At 37.5% G+C, this 23,888-nt stretch overlaps 2 protein-coding genes across 3 annotated transcripts; one reads left to right on the top strand and one right to left on the bottom strand.

The window, feature by feature from the left end:
• The first annotated feature begins 6,177 nt into the window (after positions 1–6,177).
• Positions 6,178–12,255, top strand: ccn4a (cellular communication network factor 4a). The gene is made up of 6 exons (XM_079591290.1): positions 6,178–6,544; positions 8,095–8,386; positions 8,623–8,877; positions 9,832–10,025; positions 10,143–10,804; positions 12,103–12,255. The coding sequence occupies exons 1-5, from the start codon at positions 6,500–6,502 to the stop codon at positions 10,440–10,442; spliced, it is 1,086 nt and encodes a 361-aa protein (XP_079447416.1). The 5' UTR covers positions 6,178–6,499; the 3' UTR covers positions 10,443–10,804; positions 12,103–12,255.
• Positions 12,256–12,275: 20 nt separating this feature from the next.
• On the bottom strand, positions 12,276–22,852 carry ndrg1a (N-myc downstream regulated 1a). 2 transcript variants are annotated; one of them, XM_079591288.1, is made up of 16 exons: positions 22,639–22,852; positions 19,146–19,217; positions 19,000–19,035; positions 16,771–16,876; positions 16,498–16,618; positions 16,355–16,417; positions 16,208–16,268; positions 15,910–15,996; positions 15,766–15,822; positions 15,566–15,669; positions 15,415–15,477; positions 15,280–15,331; positions 15,051–15,098; positions 14,643–14,678; positions 14,342–14,393; positions 12,276–13,577 (listed from the first exon to the last, which is right to left on the bottom strand). In XM_079591288.1, exons 2-16 carry the CDS (start codon positions 19,200–19,202, stop codon positions 13,339–13,341), a joined length of 1,182 nt encoding a protein of 393 aa, XP_079447414.1. In that variant the 5' UTR covers positions 19,203–19,217; positions 22,639–22,852; the 3' UTR covers positions 12,276–13,338. The 2 variants fall into 2 exon arrangements, with proteins under 2 accessions (XP_079447414.1, XP_079447415.1); XM_079591289.1 differs by lacking the exons at positions 19,000–19,035; positions 19,146–19,217; positions 22,639–22,852 and adding an exon at positions 17,333–17,653.
• Positions 22,853–23,888: the final 1,036 nt, after the last annotated feature.

Below are 23,888 nucleotides of genomic sequence, written 5' to 3'. Positions count from 1 at the left end.
ATATTTAGCCTATAATTTAATTCAAGATACGCCCTAGTGAATGATGGAAACCCAGCTTTAAAATGTCTTGTTTTGACAACTGATCCGGTGAAGCCCACCAAAAACTATTACTCTCAGTTCTAAGGTGTCTAAAGCTAGACCTTCATTATTGGGTTATGTTGACACTTTCTGGGGAGCATACAGAGCAAGGACAGCTCTCACATACAATCAAACTATCTAAACAATAAAAGAAACCTAAATTATAAAGCAATTCAAATCAGCATATTAGAATGATTTCTGAAGGATCATGTGACACTGAAAACTGGAGTAAAGATGCTGAAAATTCAGCTTTACATCACTGGAATAAAGGACATTTTAAAATACATTCAAATAGAAAACTTTTAAATTGTAATAATATTTCACAATATTACTGTAATGTTTTGACTGTATTTTTGATTAAATAAATGTAGCCTGGATGAACATACGAGACTTCTTTAAAAATATTTAAAAAATCTTGAGTGATCTAAAAATGTTAAGAGAGGAAGTTTCTCTTTTTTTATTTCCAGAACTGACTGAGAAATATGTTAAACGTACAGCCTATATAGCATGGCACAACCCTCGGGTTCTATATAAAAAACAATCGAACCTTTTTTAGAAGCGAGTGAACTTCAATAAAACACATTATAAATAGGGGAGAGAAATGAATCTTGTCCTTCATGTATCTAATGAAATGCAGAATTGAGAATCTAACATGTCAGGACAAAAAGTAGACTTTTGCTCTTTAACTCTGTTTTGGATGTCATGCCATGTCATGGCTTCAGAGCCAGCAGCATATCTCTCATCTTTCTCCCATGCTTTGTTGGTTTTGGCATCCATCCTAAATTCTCTGCCTCATCTGAGCCTGGCAATTCGGTGCAAGCCAAAAAGGAAAGTTCACATCAACAGTGCCCTTTAGCATTTTTTCATAAATGTGTATTTTACAATCACTTTTATCAGAATCGATTAAATTCTACTTTTATGGTTGCTGTTTGGATTTTTTTTTAGCAGATGCTTGTTTTCCCCAAATTGAATTAAACTTATTACAGGTCCACATTCATCTATTATTGTTTTAAGTGCCTTTAAACAGGGTGAAGGTATGGGCATAGGGGTTGTTTAAAGGTCTTTAATAGTAGACATGCATAATTTGATGCTCAACAATTTTGGTTCATAGTTAAAATTATTGTCTTGTGTTTAAGAATGACTGAGTCTGCTACCTGATTAAAACAAATTCAACTCAAACAGATCCGTTTAATGACCGATGTTTATCTTTTTCTTATTAAGGCAAACCATTTGACTCGAAGCCAATGTTCAGTGGAATCTGAGCTTTTAATTTGAACACATTGTTATTGTTCATTACTCATGCTGGAATGACAAATTAGCTTTCACTAGAATAAATGAGATGACTGGACATTTTCCCTTTTTTTCATACATTTTCACTGTATTTGACAACAACAACAAATAAGATTGGAAATCTTGTTTTGAATCATCTGATGTACATCACTATCTGTTGTGTTCATTTAACTTCTGTAACAATCCATTTCTGTCTTTACCCGTACACTTCCTCACTGACAAAGGTTGCGGGTTGTCAGATGTCATTTGAGAATGAGTTTAACTTTACATCCAGATCCATATACTGCAGTTCATCCTATTAAAGGGAAAAATGCACTTTCCTTTTGTAGCAGAACTACAATTACTCTTAAATCTTTGAGTTGTGCATGTCCTCACCTGCCTACCCTTTAAAAAATAACCCACTTCACTGACTTTACCTGCAAGTGACCTTTGTGTAGCTCTGTGTTAGAAATAACAGTCTCTTTGTTCTCATGTGTTCATAAGTCTTTCCTCCTGGGACTTCTCACAAGAATAAAGCATCACACAATAACTGTATTTTAGCTACAAAGACATAGCAATAAATATATTCCATTTAGTTAATTTAAGGCATATAGAACAATGATATCATCAATGTGGTTATTGTTTCATTCTGGCCATCTGGTGGAATAAAGTGCAATTTATTGACTATAAACTTTAAAGAGACAATAAGTGGTCAGTTTAACACAGACCTGAGAAATACACAATACGAGTAATGTTGTATAATGTATTCCCCAGAAACATGAAATACAGCACTCTTCAGGGACAACTGAGTGATATTTGAACTTCACATTGGCATTTTGTATACTGTGCCAAAGTGGAAATCCATTATATCAGGGCATGAAAAGAGCAAGGGAACATTTACTCTTTTTCAGTTAAAGCCCACTCCCTTTTTCTTAAAAAGAAAAAAAAAAAAAAGTTCTCACGGAGAAAGATTCTGTGTATCTGCTATTCTCAGGGAGTTAGGGAATTGGAGGCTTGAGCCGTGTCTTGTGTTTATACTACAGGGCTGTTGAATGCTTGATTCTGATTGGTTGACGAACGTTCTAAGGTGTGCAATTCATTCTGATTGGTTGACGAACGTTCTAAGGTGTGCAATTATTTTCAGGGAAACGCAGGCTAAAGTGGTTCCAGGCAGATCTTGATCGGCGCATAACACTTCCATATCACTTCGCCAAATGATATCAGTTATTTCAAAGGTCTTTACACAGCCCACAGAACTAAAACCGACAGTGACACTGAGCAAAAAATATAGTAAACAATATAATTTTTGGTGAATTTTTATTGTGTATTTTGCATTTATTATTTATGGAAAAGCATATCTCTTCCTCGCGCTTTCCCCCGCACTCAAACGCACACACATACATACAGTTCGGACACATACTCCTGTGTTGTCAGCGCTGCTCTGACGATTTTCTCAGTACAAATAGTGTATTCCTATTACTTGTAAAATGGTTAGTTCCAGTCCTAGATTCTGATTGGTCAATGGCTGTGTTTATCACGATAAAACATGACTATGACCGCTTCACCCAAGGGAACTATGTATCACTAAACAACATAAACATGTTTGTTAGTTGTGCTTGCCAAAGGCAACCCACCCAAACCCAAAGAGGGATATCTTCTCATATGGATGTCATAGAGTTGGTTTATCATTCATACTGACAAGCAGCCTTTGGAGAATGTCAAGCCACTCCATAGCAACCAAACAGAGTACCCTAGCAACCGTTTAGCAAGACCCATTTCTCTGCATCAGAACATTGTATAGAGTTGGGGGCGTAGGCTCTTTTGACTCAGGCTAGCAAACAGCACTTCCATAATGCTACACATGTTGACAGTGAATAGCTACATGGTAATTGCGTATAGCTAAGTGCTAAATCATGCTAAGAACATGTTAAGAAATCTATAAAGCTCCACAGTAACCATCTGTGACAACTACCAACCACCTAGCAACACCATAGCAACCAGCCAGAACACCCTAACAACCTCCTAGCAACCACCTAGCAATGCCTTAGCAACCATCCAGAACACCTTTGCAACCATTTAGAGATTTATCATTGGCACAACATTTGTGAGATCTTATATTTGGATCTCAGCACCAGAACATCGTACAGACATGGGGGTGGGCTCTTTTGTTTTGGGCGAGAAACCAGTCTGTAAATATCACCATGGTAACTTTATAACCACACCCTAGCAACTGTTTAGAGCCACCTAGCAACCATATTGCTACATACATGTATAGAAGCCACATTTCAGCTCCACATCATCGTGCAGACATGGTTGTTTCCAGTGGTTAAATTGGCTTTTATATAGGTAGGGGGAGCCCTTATTTACGGTGAATGGTCATCATTCAAAATTACACCGTAAAATGACTTAAAGGGATAGTTCACTTTTAAAGTGAAAATTCTGTCATCATATACTCACCCTTAAGTTGTTTCAAACCTGTATGAATTTCTTTCCTCTGCTGAACACAAAGGAAGATATTTAGAAGAATGTCAGTAAGCAGACAGTTTATGGTTCCCATTGACTTCCATAGTAGGAAAAATATATAGCCTACTATGGAAGTCAATGACAACCAGAAACTGTGTTTTTACACCAAATGGGCTCTTTTTCCAGTATTAATGTGTAAGGTACAGTTGAGTAGTTATTCAAACAAAGAGAAATACTTTACAATTCACTTACTTTATTATTGTTTTTTACCTTTAATGTTAACAGGAAACTTAGGCAACGGATTTCACCCTCGGAAAATGTATGAAATTGAACATGTTTGAAAATATTGGTTGGCAAATATGTAGGCTACAACATTTTTTAAACAAGAAAATTGGATTTAAGAGAATCAGGGGCAATTTAGCAGTTTATGTTGTTTGATGTAATCCCACCGACACGCAGGGCCGTACGCAGGTTTTTATAAATAAAAAGTTCCAAAAAATGCTCTTGGTTTGGGGGCATCATTAGTGATTACTTCATGAACGTTGCATTGATACATATTTTTTGCCTTTATTGTGTGGTAACCGTTTTATAAAAGCAATAAGGTATTTGAGGCTGAGTATTAATAAAACTTATTCGATACAGCACACAGTCTCTCTCTCAGGAATTGAGCGTGACACTTTCTCACACACGCTCTCACGGCTCTCACGCCACATCCATTTTCTCACGAAGAGAAAAATTGCGAAGCAAATAGCCAATGTTACGTAACATTTACCTCAGAAAAAAGCCCTTTAATGTCCATATCACGGTAGTTGGCTAGAAAAATTAGCTATAGGAGGAGTATTTTGCTAAATATGTGCACTATATTACATTTTTATTATAACTGTACTTTTTAAGTTTGATTTACAGCCCCCCCTCCATTTCCATATGTCTCACTCCAAGCTAAACTCAAAAGTTGGTAGCCCTGCACCTTATTGGCTGCTAAATATATGTTTCAACCGTTTAAAACAGTGCAAAAAATATATAAATATCAAAATTGTTCACATTATCACACATAGGCCTAAACATTATACTAACATATCACTTCACTTTATTGACAAATTCAAAATTGTTCACATTATCACACATAAACATATACTAACACGGAAAAAATATGTATTTAACATGCGATGAAACACTTTGGATGAGTTTACAGAATTTGCAAGCTGGTTTCTATAGTATCCAGCTGCAGACCCGCAGCACCACCAGTTTCAGAACCCCAGCGCCAGAACCGGAAGTAGGGGCGGAGCTTACGTTCTAACACCAGCGCCAGAACCGGAAGTGAGGTGCGGAGCTTACGTTCTAAACCGAGTAACGCGTTTTGGAGCGTAATTTGCTTAGACACGAAACGGTATACTTTTATTACACACGAAACGTCATACTTAATACGTATGTTATAATGATACATTAAGGTACAGAAACATTGGGCTTCACCATATTTTTAATATCGTGGTCCGTTGTATGCATTTATATTTACTATGGTTCTTTTTTTATAATCATTTCTACAATGTATTTACCTACATATTGTAAATACAGTTGTTATGATAACACATTTATTTCTATTTGTATATAGGACAGTTAAGCTGTCATTTGTAACTATACAAGAATATAGAAACTATTTAGCTATTTTAGTAAAATGTTCTTATTAAAGTGGTACTACTTACAAGCAGGAGTATGTTGTTTGTGCACCACAAATTGACACTTATTACCAATCAGGTATTTCAAATAATTGTAAACTAGCATGAGAGAAAATGCCACAAACTATTGTAAAGTGACACATACCATTGTTAAAGTAATTATGAAAACTGTCACCAATCATTCAGAAGTGTGCTGGACCTTGACACTGCTTTTCACAATGCAGAGTAGTGTACATCTGTAGATCCTATATTATAATGTGGATACAGCAAGTCAAATATTTGAACAAAACATTCGGGAATCTCCAGAAGGAATATATATTAGATTAATTTGTAGTTATTGTAGACTAATCCCCAATGTTTAGTCAATAGTATATAGCTTATCAAATGTATACACCTTTTTCAGTAAGCAGAGACAGAAAAGAGACTCAACAAATATGTAAGTTAAAGTAATGAATATTTAGAATAAAAAAGGAAAAATTACATAAAAGCAGATCATCATTCATTCAGCGCTGTGTTGTGGTTGCGCTGTGTCACGTGACAAGCAGTGACGCGTCACCTTGGAAACCATAAAGTGACAGATTCGAAATAACGGTCGCCTTGAAAAACTCACGCTGGGGGGGTCAATTAGAATATTTTAAACTTACGTGTGAAAGGGTTAACATTCTTCAAATTAGTGAAAATTCTGTCATCGTTTACATGCTTGTCTCATTGTAAATAACTCCGCCCCTCACTTCCGGTTCTGGCGCTGGGGTTCTGGCGCTGGGGTTCTGAAACTGGTGGTGCTGCGGGTCTGCAGCTGGATATATCTCGCTGGTTTGGCCAAACACGTGAGCATTTCGGTTCTGACGTCATCAAGGATCTTGAGTATGAAAACTTTTTACAGCAGCAGCAATGTGTGTGTGTGCGCGCGCGCTATACTCTCAGGTCACCACATGAATGGATCCGGCTCGCGGATGGGCAATTTTTTAAGCACCATCTAACTTTGGATTCAATGCATTTATCACTCGGCATCAGTGATGACTTGGCTTCCGTTGTGGGTTCTTCTTGCTTGTGTACCACAGGTAAGAAACATAATTATTTATTTAAGGGTTATATTTAACCCACATTGAAATCAACTCGTAATAAACGCATGCAGTTAAATCCATGCATGCCCAGTATTGGGCTATATGTGCTAGCCATCAGCCACGAGATAGATGATTTCATTACTGCAGTTGATATTTGTTATAAAAAATTTAAAAAAACATGCGGTGGAAACAAAATATGAATGAATAATATTTGAATTTGTGTTAACAAAAAGGTTCTGCCTGCACATTACAGTTGATTTTACCTATGTATACCTGATTAAATTTAATTAAAAACATTATTTTATTATAATATTATTTATTTTCTTTGTAAAATAAAATAAATATAAAAAATAAATATATTAGAGCATCTTAAAATTATTTTCAAATATATTCTACTCTCTTATAAGTGTTCAAATGTGACCCCTTATCAGACGTTATTACGTAACAATTTTGGCATCAGTAATTATAATCCCCCTATTTTCCTTTTTTTTTTCTCATCACATTTTAAAAAATCCACATAATTAAAATTTAAATGCACTTTAAATATGTGACAGGCATTCATAAGTAATGACCTAATGTTTCACGCATTTAAGGAATGCAATGACAACACATGACATTGTCACGTGTGAGACTATACTGCCACCCTGTGGACGGAAGTGAGTATGTTTGTAAAGATGCATAGCGAGTATTCAGAGAAATACTCTAGTTATTGGTTTCAATCATTTGACATGTTTAAAGCTTAGTTCGCTCCATTTTGTCTTTAAACATGAAGGCCACTCTCTGTGTTTTAGATACTTAGAATTGCCACACTGACGGCATTATTATGCCTTAATTATATGAACTATGGCAACTATCTGCTGCTAATCTCACACAGGCTATAAGAGGTCAAAGGTTAAGGAGCCCTACAGCTGTAATATGTATGTGTTGCCATATCAATGAGGGCCTAAAGCAGTCAACTTCAAGAGGTGCCTGCTATTAAAATCATTTATCATCATGACCTGTCCTTTAAAACTCCATTATTTACATCAGTTTGACTGCCATAATCGATGGGGTAAAAAAAAAAGTGACATTGGCTACCATAAGATGATTAATATTTTTGTCTACCAACTCATTAGCTCTATTTTTTTCTTGACCTGACGTGCAATTATTTGCCAGTACAAAATGAGATCCATAAACTGACAACAAGTCTATTGCTATTACAATTTGATACATGAGGGAAATTGTAATTAGAACTGGTTCATTGCTCTGAGATATAGTAGTATCTTACGTATTGGCGAGTAATGAAGCTACATAGATTCCAATTATAAATGGCAGCATAAACTGCATTTAGAGGCTAAATTGAAATGTTTTACATGTTTGAGATGAATAACAACAAAATGAAGATGTTTATCTGTCACCTAAGACTAAATCATGTAGTGAGAATATATAAACGCTTCATTCCGACCCATTTTTCACAATGTCTGTAGTCAGGAGGGATCCTGAGGGAAAGAGAAACAAAAGCCTAAATGTGTCAGAAACAGGAATCTGTTGGGACTTGTGTCTTGTAGATTCACAGGGCATTTTCCCAGGATTCTTCTAAGATGCTGTCCATCCCAGAGCCCGTGTCCCCGGAGCCCTATAACCGCACCCAGTACTGCCAATGGCCCTGCGAATGCCCTGAATCTCCCCCCACCTGTCCGCCAGGTGTTAGCCTGATCACGGATGGCTGCGATTGCTGCCAAGCATGTGCCAAACAGGTGGGGGAGGTCTGCGACGAGAAAGAAAACTGTGACCATCATCGTGGCCTTTACTGTGATTACAGCGCAGACAAGCCTAGGTACGAAAAAGGAGTATGTGCGTGTAAGTGTCATTGTACTAACACAGCCTTCTTATTAACACTGTGTTCCGCTCTTAGATTAGATTACGATGAAGATTTAAAGCTTGGATTAAGGTGGCGGAACCCAGATAAACCAAGCCAGGGGACGCTGAGCAGAATGCATTCTCTCCACCTTTTAGCATACGTTTCCACATGCTTTTCTTGGTATTGTATCCACCTTGGATGTGATAAACTCATTTTGTTCTTTTTCACTGTCCAGATTTGCCTGGCACTGGCTGTGAGCACAACGGTGTGATCTATCGCAACGGCCAGAGCTTTCAGCCCAATTGCAAATACCAGTGTCTGTGTGTAAACGGGGCGATCGGATGTGTGTCGCTGTGTAATGAGTCTCAGCCCCCCAGGGTCTGGTGCCAGAAACCACAGCGAGTTCAAATCCCCGGCCGCTGCTGTGAGCTGTGGGTCTGTGACGAGTCCAGGAGGGGGCGCAAGACAGCACCACGACACACAATGGCCGGTATGATCTCAGGTGTCTGCCGTACTTCCTGCAATTGATTGAAAACTCGGCGGATAAGAATTAATCTGCATAATTAAGAGATAACATTAAGGGATTTATGTTGTCTTCTTTTACTTGTGGTGTTGTGATTAGCATCAGTTACCAAAAAATATATACCACTAGGATGTTTTTCACAGTTCAGGTTCTTTTCCCCAGTGATTTTTATTTTTTATTATTATTTAAATGAAAACATATTGCCAACAGAATATTACAAGGAAACTGCTGGGGTTTTTTTCTACATTAAGATAGAAAAATATTCTGGCCTGATTTTCTATGGTCAGAATTCTTAGGAAAAAGCATGGAAATGTCTATATTAAATATACATTTTGTAGTCATGATCAGTTAATTATACTATAATTATATTGTTATTATATTAAATATCATGTAAATGTACACTACTGTTCTACAGTTTGAGGTCGGTAAAATTTAAATAAGAAGTCTGCAGAAGGCTTCATATATTTGATCAAAAATACAGTTTTAAAATACAATTTAGAATGTAATTTATTCCTGTGATGCAAAGCTGAATTTTCAGCATCATTACAGCATCAGTCTGCAGTGTCACATGATCCTTCAGAAATCATTCTGATATGCTGATTTGATGCTCAAGAAACCGCTATTATTGTTCTTAATGTTAAAAGCAGGGAACAGTCTTTGATACGCTTTTTTTCAGGATTCTTTTATGAATAGAAAGTTCTAAATAGCACAGTTTATTTCAAATATAAATATTTTGTAACATTATAAATGTCTTTACTGTCACTTTTGATCAGTTTAATCCATCCTTGCTGAATGAAAGGAAATACAATCTTAAAAAAAATAATAATAATTACTGACCCCAAACTTGAATGGTAGTATATAAATAATTTGTAAATCTTACGAATGAAGAACGCATTCATTGTTTTCTCTGCATTCTTACAGGCCTGTCTAGTATAAAGGACAGCTGGCACGAGAACTGCGTGACCCAGACGACCTCCTGGAGTCCCTGCTCAAAGACCTGCGGCCGTGGAGTGTCTTTACGCATAACTAACAACAACAAGCAGTGTCAGATGGCCAAAGAAAGCAGACTCTGCAACATCCGGCCTTGCAAAGTGGACATCACAAAGCACATCAAGGTACAGGCAAGAGCGCAAACATCAGATTTATTGTATTATAACGAATATCAAATTTCAAACTGAGAGTGATATGAATGACTATAGTGTATAAAAGGATATTTTCTGACTCTCCACAAGCCTGGAAAGAAGTGCTTGAACATCTACAAGATGGAGAGGCCACACAACTTCACCATGTCTGGCTGCACTAGTACTAAAACATATTGGCCCAAATACTGTGGAGTGTGTACTGATGAGCGCTGCTGCATCCCCTTCAAATCGAAGACCGTGGAGGTGGACTTTCAGTGCCCGGACGGGTCCGGATTCACCTGGCAGGTCATGTGGATTAACGCCTGCTTCTGCAACCTGAGCTGTAAAAACCCCAATGACATATTTACAGATCTAGAGCAGTACCATGAGAGAAGCGAGATTGGAAACTGAGTGTACAAGACCTTGCAGAAAAGTCAATATTAAGATTTGGGTGAAAGCCACAGATTTGTTTTTCTTTCATTTGTTAATATTTAATCGACAATCATCATTCTTTCGTGTATGAGACTTTTTTTTCCTATTGGAAAAATTGAAATAAACTGACATTTCCTATTAATATATGCTATTTTAAGACTATGTGGCCTCTTGCAACCAAATTATTCACATTTGTTAGGTTATTTCAACCAAGATTATTGTTGTTTTTTGTCATATTGTGACAAATACATCCTTTTGTACAAATGATGTAAGTAATAGATGTAAAAGGACAAGTTGTTGACTTCTGTAGGTAGAGGTATTAATTTATGCAAAGTCTATATGCTGGGCGTACACCAAAGGATTTTAACAGTCCCAGACTAAAGACCGGCAGTTTTTAGGAATCTTACTGGAGTCTCGGCGCGCTCCCGTCGTCTCGATCGTTAAATGTGAGGGGGTAATCTGCAGTCGGCGACCCGATTTATGCCAGTCTTTCTCTAGTCTTTCACATCAAACATGTTTGATATTATCGCAAGTCCTAGCGTAGTCATAGTGACGTAAAACAATCAACAACCAATAAATTTGTTCTCAGAAAACCGGAAACAGGAAGCCATCAGTCACAACAAAGACACATGTCAACCATAGACAGTATATAAAGATGTCAACGGACGTGGAAACACAACGAGCGCCAAGTAGGCGAAAATGGACCGTGGATAAAGAGGAGCGCCTTGTCGAGCACGCAAATGCGTCTCTATAGCACGCAGTGTGTTTGTCGTGCAATTTATACGCGAAAATGAGTTTTTACGTGGATATGATACGCAGTTTTGCGCGTGCATATGATACGCACAAATTGCGTGATATACACACGCACCCCACACCACTAATCCTACCCAAGCGTATAATACACACGCACGCACCCCACACCACTAATCCTACCCAAGCGTATAATACACACACCCCACCCTAAACCTTCCCAATGTGCTATCCATGCGTATACTATGCAAGTAAAAACTAATTTTCGCGTATATATTACACGATAAACACACTGCGTGCTATATAGACGCATTTGGTCTTGGTGTGATCGGGTTGGGGCAGAGCAGCCGTGTCTTTTTTATGTAAACTGCCATTTATACCACGACAGAGTGGAAAAAGAAAAGAAGTGGACCGATATTGCCGAAGCCATCGACATGCCTGCATTTAAAAGTATACCCTTTCAAGATATTTAGTTCAAACTATTGTTCTCATCATATAATGATATAGATTCATAACCCCCATATACAGTCATGTGAAAAAGTTAGGTCATCCCATTAAATAGGCTAGTCAACTCTTTATTAAGAGATGTTCACATAACAATGTAAAATAAATTTGATTTTTTTTCATTCCAGGAAAAGAAAGTGATTTATTGTAATTAAACAATATAAATTAACATATTTTTACTCATCAAACAAAAAATATGCATAAAAATGCCTATTTTAATGGAGGGAAAAAATTGTTGTAGTCTTGTAAATAGTGTCACTACAAGATTCAGTGTTTGTAAAATCTTTAGTCTGAGACTGTGAGTCTGTGAAACCAAGTCTTTAGATGTGAGCTGATAATCTTATAAAGTCTTTTCTAAATCTTTTCAAAGTCTTTAGGTGTACAGAAGGCAAAAATCTATATTGCTTTTTGTAATTTCTTACATTTTTCCACATTTATGCTCTTAAATGACGCTGTAGTCCTTGGAGCGAGTTATGCCTTATAAAGTTTGACCTTCCATATACTATAAAGTTGTGTATGGACACAGTTCTGAGTTATCAAATAAACAGACAAAAAAAAAACTGAGTAACCAGCTTTTTATTTTCTTTTTTTTAAAATAAATACAAACTGTTATTCCATTAAAAATGCAGTGCATCAGGTTGTTTTACATCTTTACAAAGCGAGGTGCCTAACCAAGCTGCAAGCATTTGTTTTAGTGTGCATGGAAGAGCAAATGTGTTGCTTATATTTATCTCTTTTTTACATCGGATCCTTCGCTTTATTCTTTCAAAGCCTTGAGAAAAAAAAACATCCAGTCCAAGTAGAGGATTCCATGGCACATTTTGTTCTGTTGTGCTTAATTGCATAGAAATCATCAGTTACAAACAAAAAACAACAAAAAAATCACTCATATACAGTCATGTATCCTGTATCCTTATATCTACAATTTTTTTTGTTGAATTTAAACTAATATTAAAACATTTGATCAATAAAAATCATTTAAAATCACTTAAGAGCATAATTTACTGATGTTACAAATATAACCCAAAATAATGGGACACACACAGGAAAATGAAAATCAACACATTAGGAGCTTAAACCTTAGTTTTATAAGGTAGGTTAGCATCATGAAAATAAACACCACCATCTCTACTCTGTGGTCAAGCCATCCCTTTTCAATTCAGTGAGGTCCATTTCAACATATACAGATTATACAAATTAATTATGCACTCAAACTTAGCATGAAAAAGGTGTGAGAGAAGAGATTAAATCGCAGACTAGAGATCAACATAAATTTACAAACATGTGCCCTTCTCAGTGCCCAGTATACTTTGATGATGACCATCACAACGTCTCCGTGCTGCATTGCCTCTAACAACAACAAGACAGCCATTGCGCAGGGTGCAAAAAAAGAAATAACTCCATCCTCTCTTCCGTCCACCCTAGCCACTCCTTCCTCAGCGTTTCCCCCAAGAAAAGACACTTTGGCGTAAATTCTCTCGGACTAATAAAATGGTGCCTGAGGGACCCCTGAGGGAAACATGCGTCAGTCTTGTTGCGTAGGTAGTTAGTGGCAGTGCAGCACAGTCAGAACAGAGAGGTTAATGCATGTGTGAGATGGACCGGAGACAAGGTCACCAGTCTAACAGGACACTTCGGTGGACTTGGGAGCCTGGTCCACAGAACTGTCCATGTTGTCGGTGTGTGAACGTCCGCGTTGGTTTTCGGAGGTGTGGGCTCGAGCGCGGCCTTCATTGGTGTGGGAGCGACTGCGGTTGCCCTCGTTGGTGTGCGATCTGCTGCGGTTCCCGTCAAAGGAGGTGATGCTGGATCCAGATGCTGTGCGGGAACGGACCAGGCGGGTCATACTGGCAGAGGGCACTGAGAGGCAGAGGAAGACAGATTAGACGCATATTTTAAAGTTTTTTTGCATTTTCTTATCAAATCTGATGTATGCATTATGTTAAATAACATGTCTCCAAGTTTAATATAAAGAAACACTACCTTTCAAAAGCTTGGGGTCGGTAATATATTATGTTTTTGAAAGATTTCTCTTATGCACACCAAGGCTACATTTATTTGATCAAAAATACAGTACAATTGTGAAATATTATTTCTTTTTTAATATATTTTAAAATGTAATTTATTCCTGTGATGGCAAAGCTGAATTTTCAGCATCATTACTCCAGTCTATGTCACTGTCACATGATCCTTCTGATTTGCAACTCAAGAAACATTTATTATTAATAATGAAAACAGTAACTGCTTAATGTTTTGTGGAAACTGGTGCATTTTTTTTAATAAATATAATTTTTGTCTTTTTAACATTATAAATGCGTCACTTTTGATCAGTTTACTGTGTCCTTGGTGAATAAAAGTAATAATTTAACTTATCAGACAACTATTCAAAATTAGACACTTCACTTAAAGAAAAGGTCAAATTGAGCAAGTCAGGTTGAAATTTAAAATCACACCTCTAGAGGGCAGCACAGCCCTGTCATATATATATATATATATTGTTATTTGTACACGAATTTCACATGAACAAAGGAGTTCAGCCAGTGCGCCATGGGTATTTTTATAAAGGCACAGCCGTATGGTAAAAGACAGACTATACTGAACAAAAAGACAACAACAATACTTACTGTAACCCATGCCCTGAATGAAGTACTTGAAAGCCTCTGTTAGCTTCCCAGGCTAAGGAGACAAAAAAAGGAGACAAAAACAGCTAATCAGGTCGAGGTGGAAAACAGATTTCACTAAGTACATGTTGAGAAACAGGATGGATTCTAACAGCTGGTAGAAGCACGTGGCAATCTGAGAATTAGAACTGTGCCATTGCCGTCCGTAATGAGATTAGTGCGCGCTTCATCCCTAGTGATCATCCTGTACCTTGAGCAAACTTGTAAATTAATCTAAATGATCACAAACTTTATAAATACACACCTGGTCGACCTGGGGCAAGCCTCCGCAGTCAGCCATCTGAAGAAAGAAGAGGCACATGAAGTGTTAGTTAAAATGAAGGGAAAGCACAAATGCGTCACTGCTTGTTTCTCATTTATGCAGGTGTCTAAAACACCTAGTGCTCCATTAACTCCACTGGTCTCAGCACTTATCGGTGATAAATAGGCCATTCCGGATGCCATAAACCTAATTCTTAGTCTACCTGAGGGTGGGCTGTGGAAAATTAGGTCAGCCGTGGTAAAAATCAGCCCCGAAGCTGGCCAGTGTAGACCGCTTTGCTCTACCTGGGTAAATTAGTCACTAGATAATGCTGAGCTATCGGAATCTTATCAGCACCGACTTTTCCATGTGGGCTATAAATACCTGCCAGCTTCACTGGAGGCCACTCACCTTAAGCAGTGTGGCTTTGGTCGGGTCCAGCTTTGTGTTGCACTCAACCTGTACAGAAAAATGACATTTTAAACTACTAAATATACATGCAACAGATATGAAGTGTGGAGCAACCACGCAGGTTTAAAACATTTTTTTTTAAGTCAGTTTTTAATTAAATAATAAATAAATAAATAAACTTTCAAGTATGGCAAATATAATTTGATGATATAATTAAATGTAAACCTACCACAGCATCCACTGCAGGAGAACTGTCTCCAACCACCAGGAGTGTAGGACATCTAAAAACAGTGTGACAAAGTCATGACTACAGGACATCCATCATATATTCTCTAAACGTTTTTTTAAACGGTTTCAGACTTACTTTAGAGTTCTGACACTGACTTGGCTACCGGGTATAGGCCTCTCGATTTCCAGGTCTCTGCGGCTGTGAAGTGGATGAAAACATTGATTAAATGTTATGTCAACGGACATTCCTTTTTAGCAAGACGTTTTAGTTTTGGTATTATGCTTACCTGTTGTAGGACTTGACAAAGAGTTCCAGATTGAACTGGTTCATGTCATTCACAATGTGGTGACGGTATCTGCCAATGAGATCGTGGTTCTGTTGGATTTCCTCCTGGAGAAATAACAATAATAAACCCATTCATGTTAGTATAAATTAATTAATTTAAAAAAATTATCTAAATTGGGTCGGACATTAAACTTGACCTACCTTTCCGAACAGGTGAGAGATGAGCATGTCAGGCATGGCATGAGTCCAACCAGTGATCTGTAAGATATGCGAATAATGAGCCCATGACTGACACAAAAGCTTGAAACGCTATATAAATGATGAATTTTAGTGGTTAGCACTCACTTTTTGTGCTGCCCAGTCCATCCAACCTTCAGCACATGGGTTGATGTTTATTAGCACGAGGCCTTCCACCATAGCGGGGTAATCCAACTGAAAAAAAATAAAAAATTAATCCAAACACATTTTAACGCTTATTAAATAAATAAAGAAACCATAAGTCAAGCAGTATTTTTGGAATTCCTCAGCAGCTAAACTAGCCAAATGAATGCCAAAATCCACAGGAAAATAAACTCTCTTTATCCTGGTTTAATTAAAACTTGAAAACACTTAATAATAAAATCAAAAAAGAAATCAAACTCACAGCAAACTTAGCAAGGATATAAGCACCTGCTCCAACTGCCAAGCCAATCACACTCTTCAGTCTGTGGGATTTAAGACAATCAGTTTAGGATTAAAAAAAAATCTGAAATCTACCTTAAGCTGTTAATTAATAAAATAAACACCTCACCCAAAATGTTTAAGGATTGATGGAAGAGTCTCAGACAGTTGGTCCATGGAAGGGTACTCATATCTATATACAAAAGTCAATTATTATTTTTCTGCATTCATTTATAGATATCCACTTGTCCGTCTTAATATATTATAACTCACCCAGTGGAGAAGGTGTTAGCTCCCTCTTGCTGCCCTGGAGCATCTACATGACACACAGCAAAGTGCTGCATGATCTCTTGCATGTCCTCATGGCTGAACAAGGGTTCAAAGCAGCTTTTCTCTATCGGAGAAGCATAATATATACATTAAAGCCTTTATACTTACGAAGAACCTCTTTGTTGTCATGTCTTGTAAAGCAAAACAAAAAGATTTAAGGGATATTTTCAACAGCTTTATGATTGGAGATACAGTTTAAGATGTATAACAGCTTACGGTTTAGTCCAATATCATGGAAGGTGAGAATGACGGGCCGGTCCCCCTTAGGAACTCCTTTCATGGTACAGTGGATTCTGCCAAATGGAGTCTCCACATCATGTTCCTACATGACAAGACAATGCTTATCAGCATCTGCTGAACAATCATAAGCAGCATTAATCTGATCTGCGGTACAATTTACTCCAATAGCGCATATCTCAACGACAACTTGTGAATGTTTATTCTGTGAAATTAACACCCTTCAGTTTTTTGACTGTTTTCAGAGTAGCCATGCAATTTAATGTAACATTCAAGGGCAAGCACAATCTGAAACCTGTCTGCAAATGAACCACAGACCAACTGCAAACATTTTAATGCTCTATGCACTTTAGTTATAAATCTAAAGCTCACAGTCCATGAAAACCATCCGTTTGATTTCACAACGCATCAAACCCCAATTATGACTGGCACAGTAATTCCTTTCTGTCAAAAAACCATTTTGAACCACTAAGACAACAAAAATGGTCAATGAAATCCGTAAAACGTTTAAGCCAAAAGCAAGATGAAGGCTTCTACTCACAGCGACTTCAATCTCGAATACTAATTCCATTTCAGAGTCTTCCAGAACCATGGCTGCCAGCTTAGTAAATTACTATTAGTAAATCAGTAATTAGTAGAAGTGATGTGAATTAATATAAGATCCGATTGGAAGTAAGCTCCTGTGGCACTTTGCTAATATTTATCTGTGCGCAGGGTTTTATACCCCTGTTGCTGTCGCTCGACATAAGCCCCATGCCCCCAGCATGCTTTGCACCAAGATCAAAACAAGTTAATTCTAGTTAACGACATCCGTAAATTGGATCAGCCTGTGTCAGGTGCTTGGAGTGGCCAACTCTAGGCCATCGGAAACTTGGGCATGTGCAGCCAAACTACAATGTGATGATTGGGGTGGCTGTTCACATTGAATAATTGTTGTCTTCAAGTAAATCAGTAATAAAATGCAATTGAGCTACATAGAAGCTCAGCACATGGCCAATATCTGCTGCTACTTGTAATATTGCTTTCATTTTTTTCAGTCTAAAAGAAACGGCTAACGTACATTTGAAAGACCACAACTTGACTAAAATAACATTTCCAATGAGATTCTGTATTTCTGAACGTTTTCCCATGTTTAAAAATGGAAGCTGCATAACCACTAAAACCAACAAATCATAAATCATCTCCAACGGATTGAACTTTAACTTCCAATTGAACTTTCTCAGAGTTAATTTAACACTACTGACAAACAATGACAAATAAATGCCATGCACTGCAAGAGTCATTGAGAAAAGTCTTTGAGTGCAGGTCTCCAGTCAAAGATCAACTGGCTGACGCTGTAGAAACTAGTTTCAGCTGCCTCAAATTGAAGCACAAGCTGCTACATCTAACATCTTTAACACTGACAAGGACATAAACATCTTGGCTTTGTATAGTGACTGAACAAACATATGTTGTCTTCCTATTGGCACTAATCTCTTTAAACGGGACGAGGCCTACGTGAGCGGCTCAGGCAGATGGCCGGTGTATCCCTCAGCAGCCCACGTCATTCATCTAGAAGCTGAACACTCTTATTGAACACATGACCCAAACTTCAGGACTTTAATCTGTGTGAGGATCAGCACGCAAGGCCAGTTGGATGCGTCTCAGAACTGCTGTAATGCCATGGTGTCATGACTGGCAAAAACGTTTCAGTTAAAACTTCTGTCTGTAAAGTCCTTCCTATAGTTTAAAGATCTTGAAAGAGTTGTACATGCTTCGTCTCATCCCGTTTGGATTATTGGACTTCCTTATATGTTGGAATATCCCAGTCCTCTGTCATGGCTTTAAATGGTTCAAAATTCTGGGTTCAAAACTTTTAACTTGGATTCGTAAACGAGAACATTTTAATCCAATTTTAATTGTGAAGTTTGGTGCGTTATAGAGTGCGTTATAGAGTTAAATTGAATGGTCTGGCATCTTCTTATTTGTCTGTACTTTTAAACTTGAATACAGAGGTCAGATCCTTGCGGTCCTCAAACAATAATACTCTTTCCTGTCCAAGATCAAGGTTGAAGGTGAGAGGGTGACCGCGCATTTGCAGTTGCTGGATCTAGGCTATGGAATAGTCAGTGCGTTTGTCTGTGTCTGTGTGTATATATAGCCTTAGTTAGTTAGCAGAATTACAGAAGCAGAAAACCATCAAATAAAATCCAAAAATTAAATGCTTGCCTTAATCACCAGCTGCTGGACAGCCTCCCTTAACCCCTAGAATAGAGAAACAATTAAAGTTAATACTATACGTGTTCACTACTTTCTTATGCATAAATCTGTACATTCATTACAAATCTTGACCAAGACAACGGTGTTTCCCATACTTGCAAATCCCTGTCCACAAGCAGAGGCTTTGACTCAATGACCTGGATATCATCCATTCTCAACGAGGACACCTAGAGGTAGGAAAAAGCTGACATTAACACAACAAATCACAACAACAAATAACACTTCAAATCATTTACCGCTAACTTCCTCCAAGGTCAAGTTCCATGTTTTTGTGTTGGGTGTAATTCAGCTTTGGCCACGGCTGTTTACAACAACTTTATGAGTGGATCTCCTGAGTGGAATCGAGGAAATACATATATGTAATGTTTGGCAGTGAAAAGTTTCTCATTCCAGTGCAACAAGTATAATAGACTATCAAGAATATTACGTGAATAAAAAAATATATATATTATAAAGATGCATAAAGAATACAAAATTCTAAATATAATCAATTATGCAATATATTTGTCAATCATGATATGTTTAGTATAATTCATTATTTCATAACATTATTTTTGCAACTGTAATCTGGGGTAAAGTTATTAGACGCCACTCCTGTGCAGCATTATATAGTGTATATAAATGCATGCGATCACTGCATAAGATTTAGATCCAACTTTTGCAATTTTGGAGTTTAACTACAGCAAAACAGACACATTTCACATATTACGCATACATTTCTTTGTGTGTGTGTTTTTTTAATTATTATATCCTTAGCTTTTCCAAACAGCCCGATTTGTTTTGGATGATGCAGATCATGCATTTCTAAAAGACTGTTGATGCGCATGCAAATTGAACGAGAGCTTGAACAGGCTCTTTGTCTGACTGAGGTTTCTAAAGTTCACATGTCAGGCTTTTCCTCTGTAGCGGGTCTGGACGCTACACACAGGAAGCCACAGACACAGCTGCTTCCATGGCTCCTGCAGTCCCTCCACCCCTTAAACACGACATTTTGTCCAGCTCGGCTCCAAAACCAGCATGAAAGCCTTTGTGTCTTATCATCCCACAGGTTCAAGGAGTGTTCCTGTACCAAGCCCCTTATGAAAAAGGCAGCAATTGATTTTCTAATTCACAGACGAGCTCTAGGAACCAAGCCAATCTGTTTATCAAGAGGAATTTCTGTGGTTCAAATAGCATGATTGTGCAGTCCATCATTTGCTGAGGTTTCTACAGAAGCCCCCTACACACATTCCTGACCAGAATCATGTGAGAACTGAAATTACTCGTGAATACTAACCAAGCTAGAAGAAATCAGCTTAATATGAGATGTTTTTTTATTTTAAAATATACAAATCAAAATCAAATGCACGTACAGTCAACAAGTAGCCTAACGGTCCGCTGGCAAGTAGGTCACCTGCTTGTTTTTCAGTTACCTGCCCTTATGGCCTCTTTACTAATCTTTTACCTGGGAGTGGCTGGCCTGGAAGTGGCGGTAATGTCTCAGCAGGATATAAACTGCAGTAACATAAGGACAGATCCTGTCCTTCCCATACCCTAGAACACTCACTATACTTCAACACCCCAATTCACCTGTCCATCTCTCCAGACCAGGTTTCCATTTCAGTTTACAATGGTAAACATGATTTACTAATCTCTTAAATTAAATATTGAAACTGATAAGTGATACACTGTATGAACATGCTGTTTGTTTTCATTAACTAAATCAGTAACTATTTTTATGTTGGCACATACAGTACCAGTATTTCATACAGGGAGAGGGAAATGCTTCTTTCACTTCCCAAAAACATTTCTTCTTCTTTCTTTTTTTGTGATTTCCAAATTTCAATTAACGGTGTCTGAAAATGTAACTATAATCACAGTTTCAGAATCATCAGAGTTTAAGCCCATCTGCAGAAACAATGACTGCTTCCCTAATCTTTGGGAATCTTAAAATCCACAATTGATCAGAATCTGGAAGCCTGGGATTAAATCTGGAATTAAGCATGCGTGCGTTGAGTAGACCTATTCTTATATTGTGAGAGATTTTGAAATGAATGCACATTAGATCGATGACTGCAGGGGTGCTGCAATCTTACAAAATTTCTTCTCAAAGCAATAACACTTGTTGACCTATAACACTAACAGACAATAATCTCTGATCTTTACAGCCATGCATAACTTTATAATCGATATACATATTATATACATTATCCTTCATGTCATTATTGACATCAGAAAAAGGCTACATAAAGCAATTCTTTAAAAAAAAAAAAAACACTGATGCACCTCAGGCCCTAGTATCAGAGATGGCTCTGATGCTGCTTTGCTTTTATGCAAATAATCATTTTGAGGGGCAGTTGTGGCCCAATGGGTAGAGAGTAGGACTTGTAACCTGTTGCGGGTTCGATTCACAATACTGGTGGGGAAAATGTAGGTGGGAGAGCTCTCTTCCACGCTCAATGCTTACGACTGAGGTGCCCTTGAGCAACCCTAACCCCCAATCACTCCACAGGCGCCACAGAAAATTGCTGCCCACTGCTCCTGGTGTGTGCATCCACGGTTTCTATTGTGTGTGTGTGTGTGTGTGTGTGTGTGTGTGTGTGTGTGTGTGTGTGTGTGTGTGTGTGTGTGTACTACTCACTGCTCCTAATGTGTGAGGTGGACTTGGTTGGGTTAAATGTAGATTGTAGAGGACAAATTCTGAGCGTTTAAATCCTTCATGTCGTGTCACTTATATTTATATTCATACCTAATTGAATATTATTGTTTATAATTTTTGTAAATTTTGGTTAAATCCATGCATTTATATAATTTATTTTCCAAATTTCATATTTAATATGTTCAGTTCCTAAGAAAAATGCAAAACTGATGGGAACAAAGTAGTCTATTGAATCCTTGCGATCTGCTTTGAGAATAAGTAAACAGTAAGCTTGACGTTGAAATTATCAGTATTTCACAAATGTCTAACAGTGCATTTTAACTGTTAAGACTAAAAACTAACGCACAAACAGTTTTGTGTCTGATCATGCAAATTATATGTTATTCAGATTAGATGGGTCAGGTGAAATAAAATGTAACCCTTAAAGCTAGATAAATGGTTGACTGTACTAGACTGTGGTTTTCCTGTCTGGTCGGTAAACTGTAGCCTAATACCGCTCATTTTGTATGTAACACACCTGATTCAGGTCATTAGAAGAAAGCTCCATAAACTGAGTTTAGTTTGACAGATATGAAACTGAAAGACATACAAAATGTGCAGTGAGGTGAAAACTACTGTAAATAGATATCGTGCAGCTCATATTCATTTTACCACTCGAGTTCACACTACTTTGTTGACATTTGCACGTGCAGCCAATCACACGCACGCGCGGAATGATAACAAAAAACGATAGCGATTTCGCTGTACAATTATAGCATAATGTTTTTACTGTTTATTGTTGCTGTTATTGATACTGTTTAAATCGGTTATCTTTTCTTCAAAGCTGATAAATACATATCTTGTTCGATATCATGTCAGAGATGTTTTACACACGGTCTGCGGTTTTATAAGATAGAAAACAGCCAATATTATAACATAAAAAGAATGATATAGCTCTTTATATGACTTACCGGTTGATTGTCCCAAGAGTAAAAACAAGAAAGTCAAAAAAAAACTTTTTGCAGATTTTGAGGATGACAATTGACTACGTGCTGTTCGCGACAGGATGTAGGCAAGCAATTATAAAGATGTGTGTTTAGTCAGTCCTGCCCACTCCTCCTTCTATTGGGTAACTTCATTGAGTCATGCCTTCTTTCACAGCATTGCGTGAGATATGATGACTGTGGAAAATGTCTTGATTATAGGTGTGATCTTTCACATTATAAAAGAATTTTTCTGTCCCTGCAAGATGAATACTAATTGCATATTAATGATACAGAATACTTTCAAAACTGGTTATTAGTTTGCATCAATAAAGTAGCCTATTGTTCAGAGAGCATGCCTTTGTATGTGTGTGTCTCTCTCTAACAACACAATGCTTTCACTGTGTTTAGCTTATTTGAGGCAGTGATAGCACATTCACAATGGACACATTGCTCAGTGACTACCAATATGCTGATCAACTCTCAAGCACCATTTAGGCTACACCAAACTGAATTAACAGGAAAAGTAAGCGCAGATCAAATTTGCTTCTAAAGCTATGTTCAGCATGAGAGACTTTTCATAAATCAAAACTGTCAGAAGATCACAGATATTTTAGGTTGTTTGATGTAAAGCCGGGCAATCGGCCAGGTCATATTGTGTTGTGGAAAAATACTGAAACCATTGTTAACCAGATAAACTTTTATGCTTTTCAGACTTATAGGCAAATACATATTGAATCAAAGAGTTGGCTGCTCAGGGTTCTAAACTGGGTTAAAGAGAATAAAAACTGATAAGGATTGTGGACTTTTCCCGGACAGGTTCATATCTCTGTGTACTCAGAACAGAGTTTCTCATGGAGTCTGGTGCTACACTCATTTTTAATCATCCACCATGTATACCATCTCCTTTTATATATATAAACAAACTTGATTCCCGGAGTACTAATAAAAAAATCATAGAGCTATAAGTTAGAGATTGACTAGTAACTAGCAAACTTGATTCCCGGAGTACTAATAAAGAAATCATAGAGCTATAAGTTAGAGATTGACTAGTAACTAGCTTTCAGCCATTCTAAATGAAATATTATAGCGCACACAATGTAAAGGATATCATTCAGTTATGTCAGAACTTTGTGTTAAATTGTGGTTTCAAATGTGTACACTTCCCACTTTTCAGTCAGGTCTCTGTTTTCACAAAATCTGGGTTCATGAGATTGGCTTCTATTCATGTCCTTGCA

Source organism: Phoxinus phoxinus (assembly GCF_949152265.1).
Source record: "Phoxinus phoxinus genome assembly, chromosome: 19".
Classification (NCBI taxonomy): domain Eukaryota; kingdom Metazoa; phylum Chordata; class Actinopteri; order Cypriniformes; family Leuciscidae; genus Phoxinus; species Phoxinus phoxinus.
The sequence above is the reverse complement of the archived record's forward strand: the minus strand, read 5'-3'. Positions and strand labels throughout refer to the sequence as shown.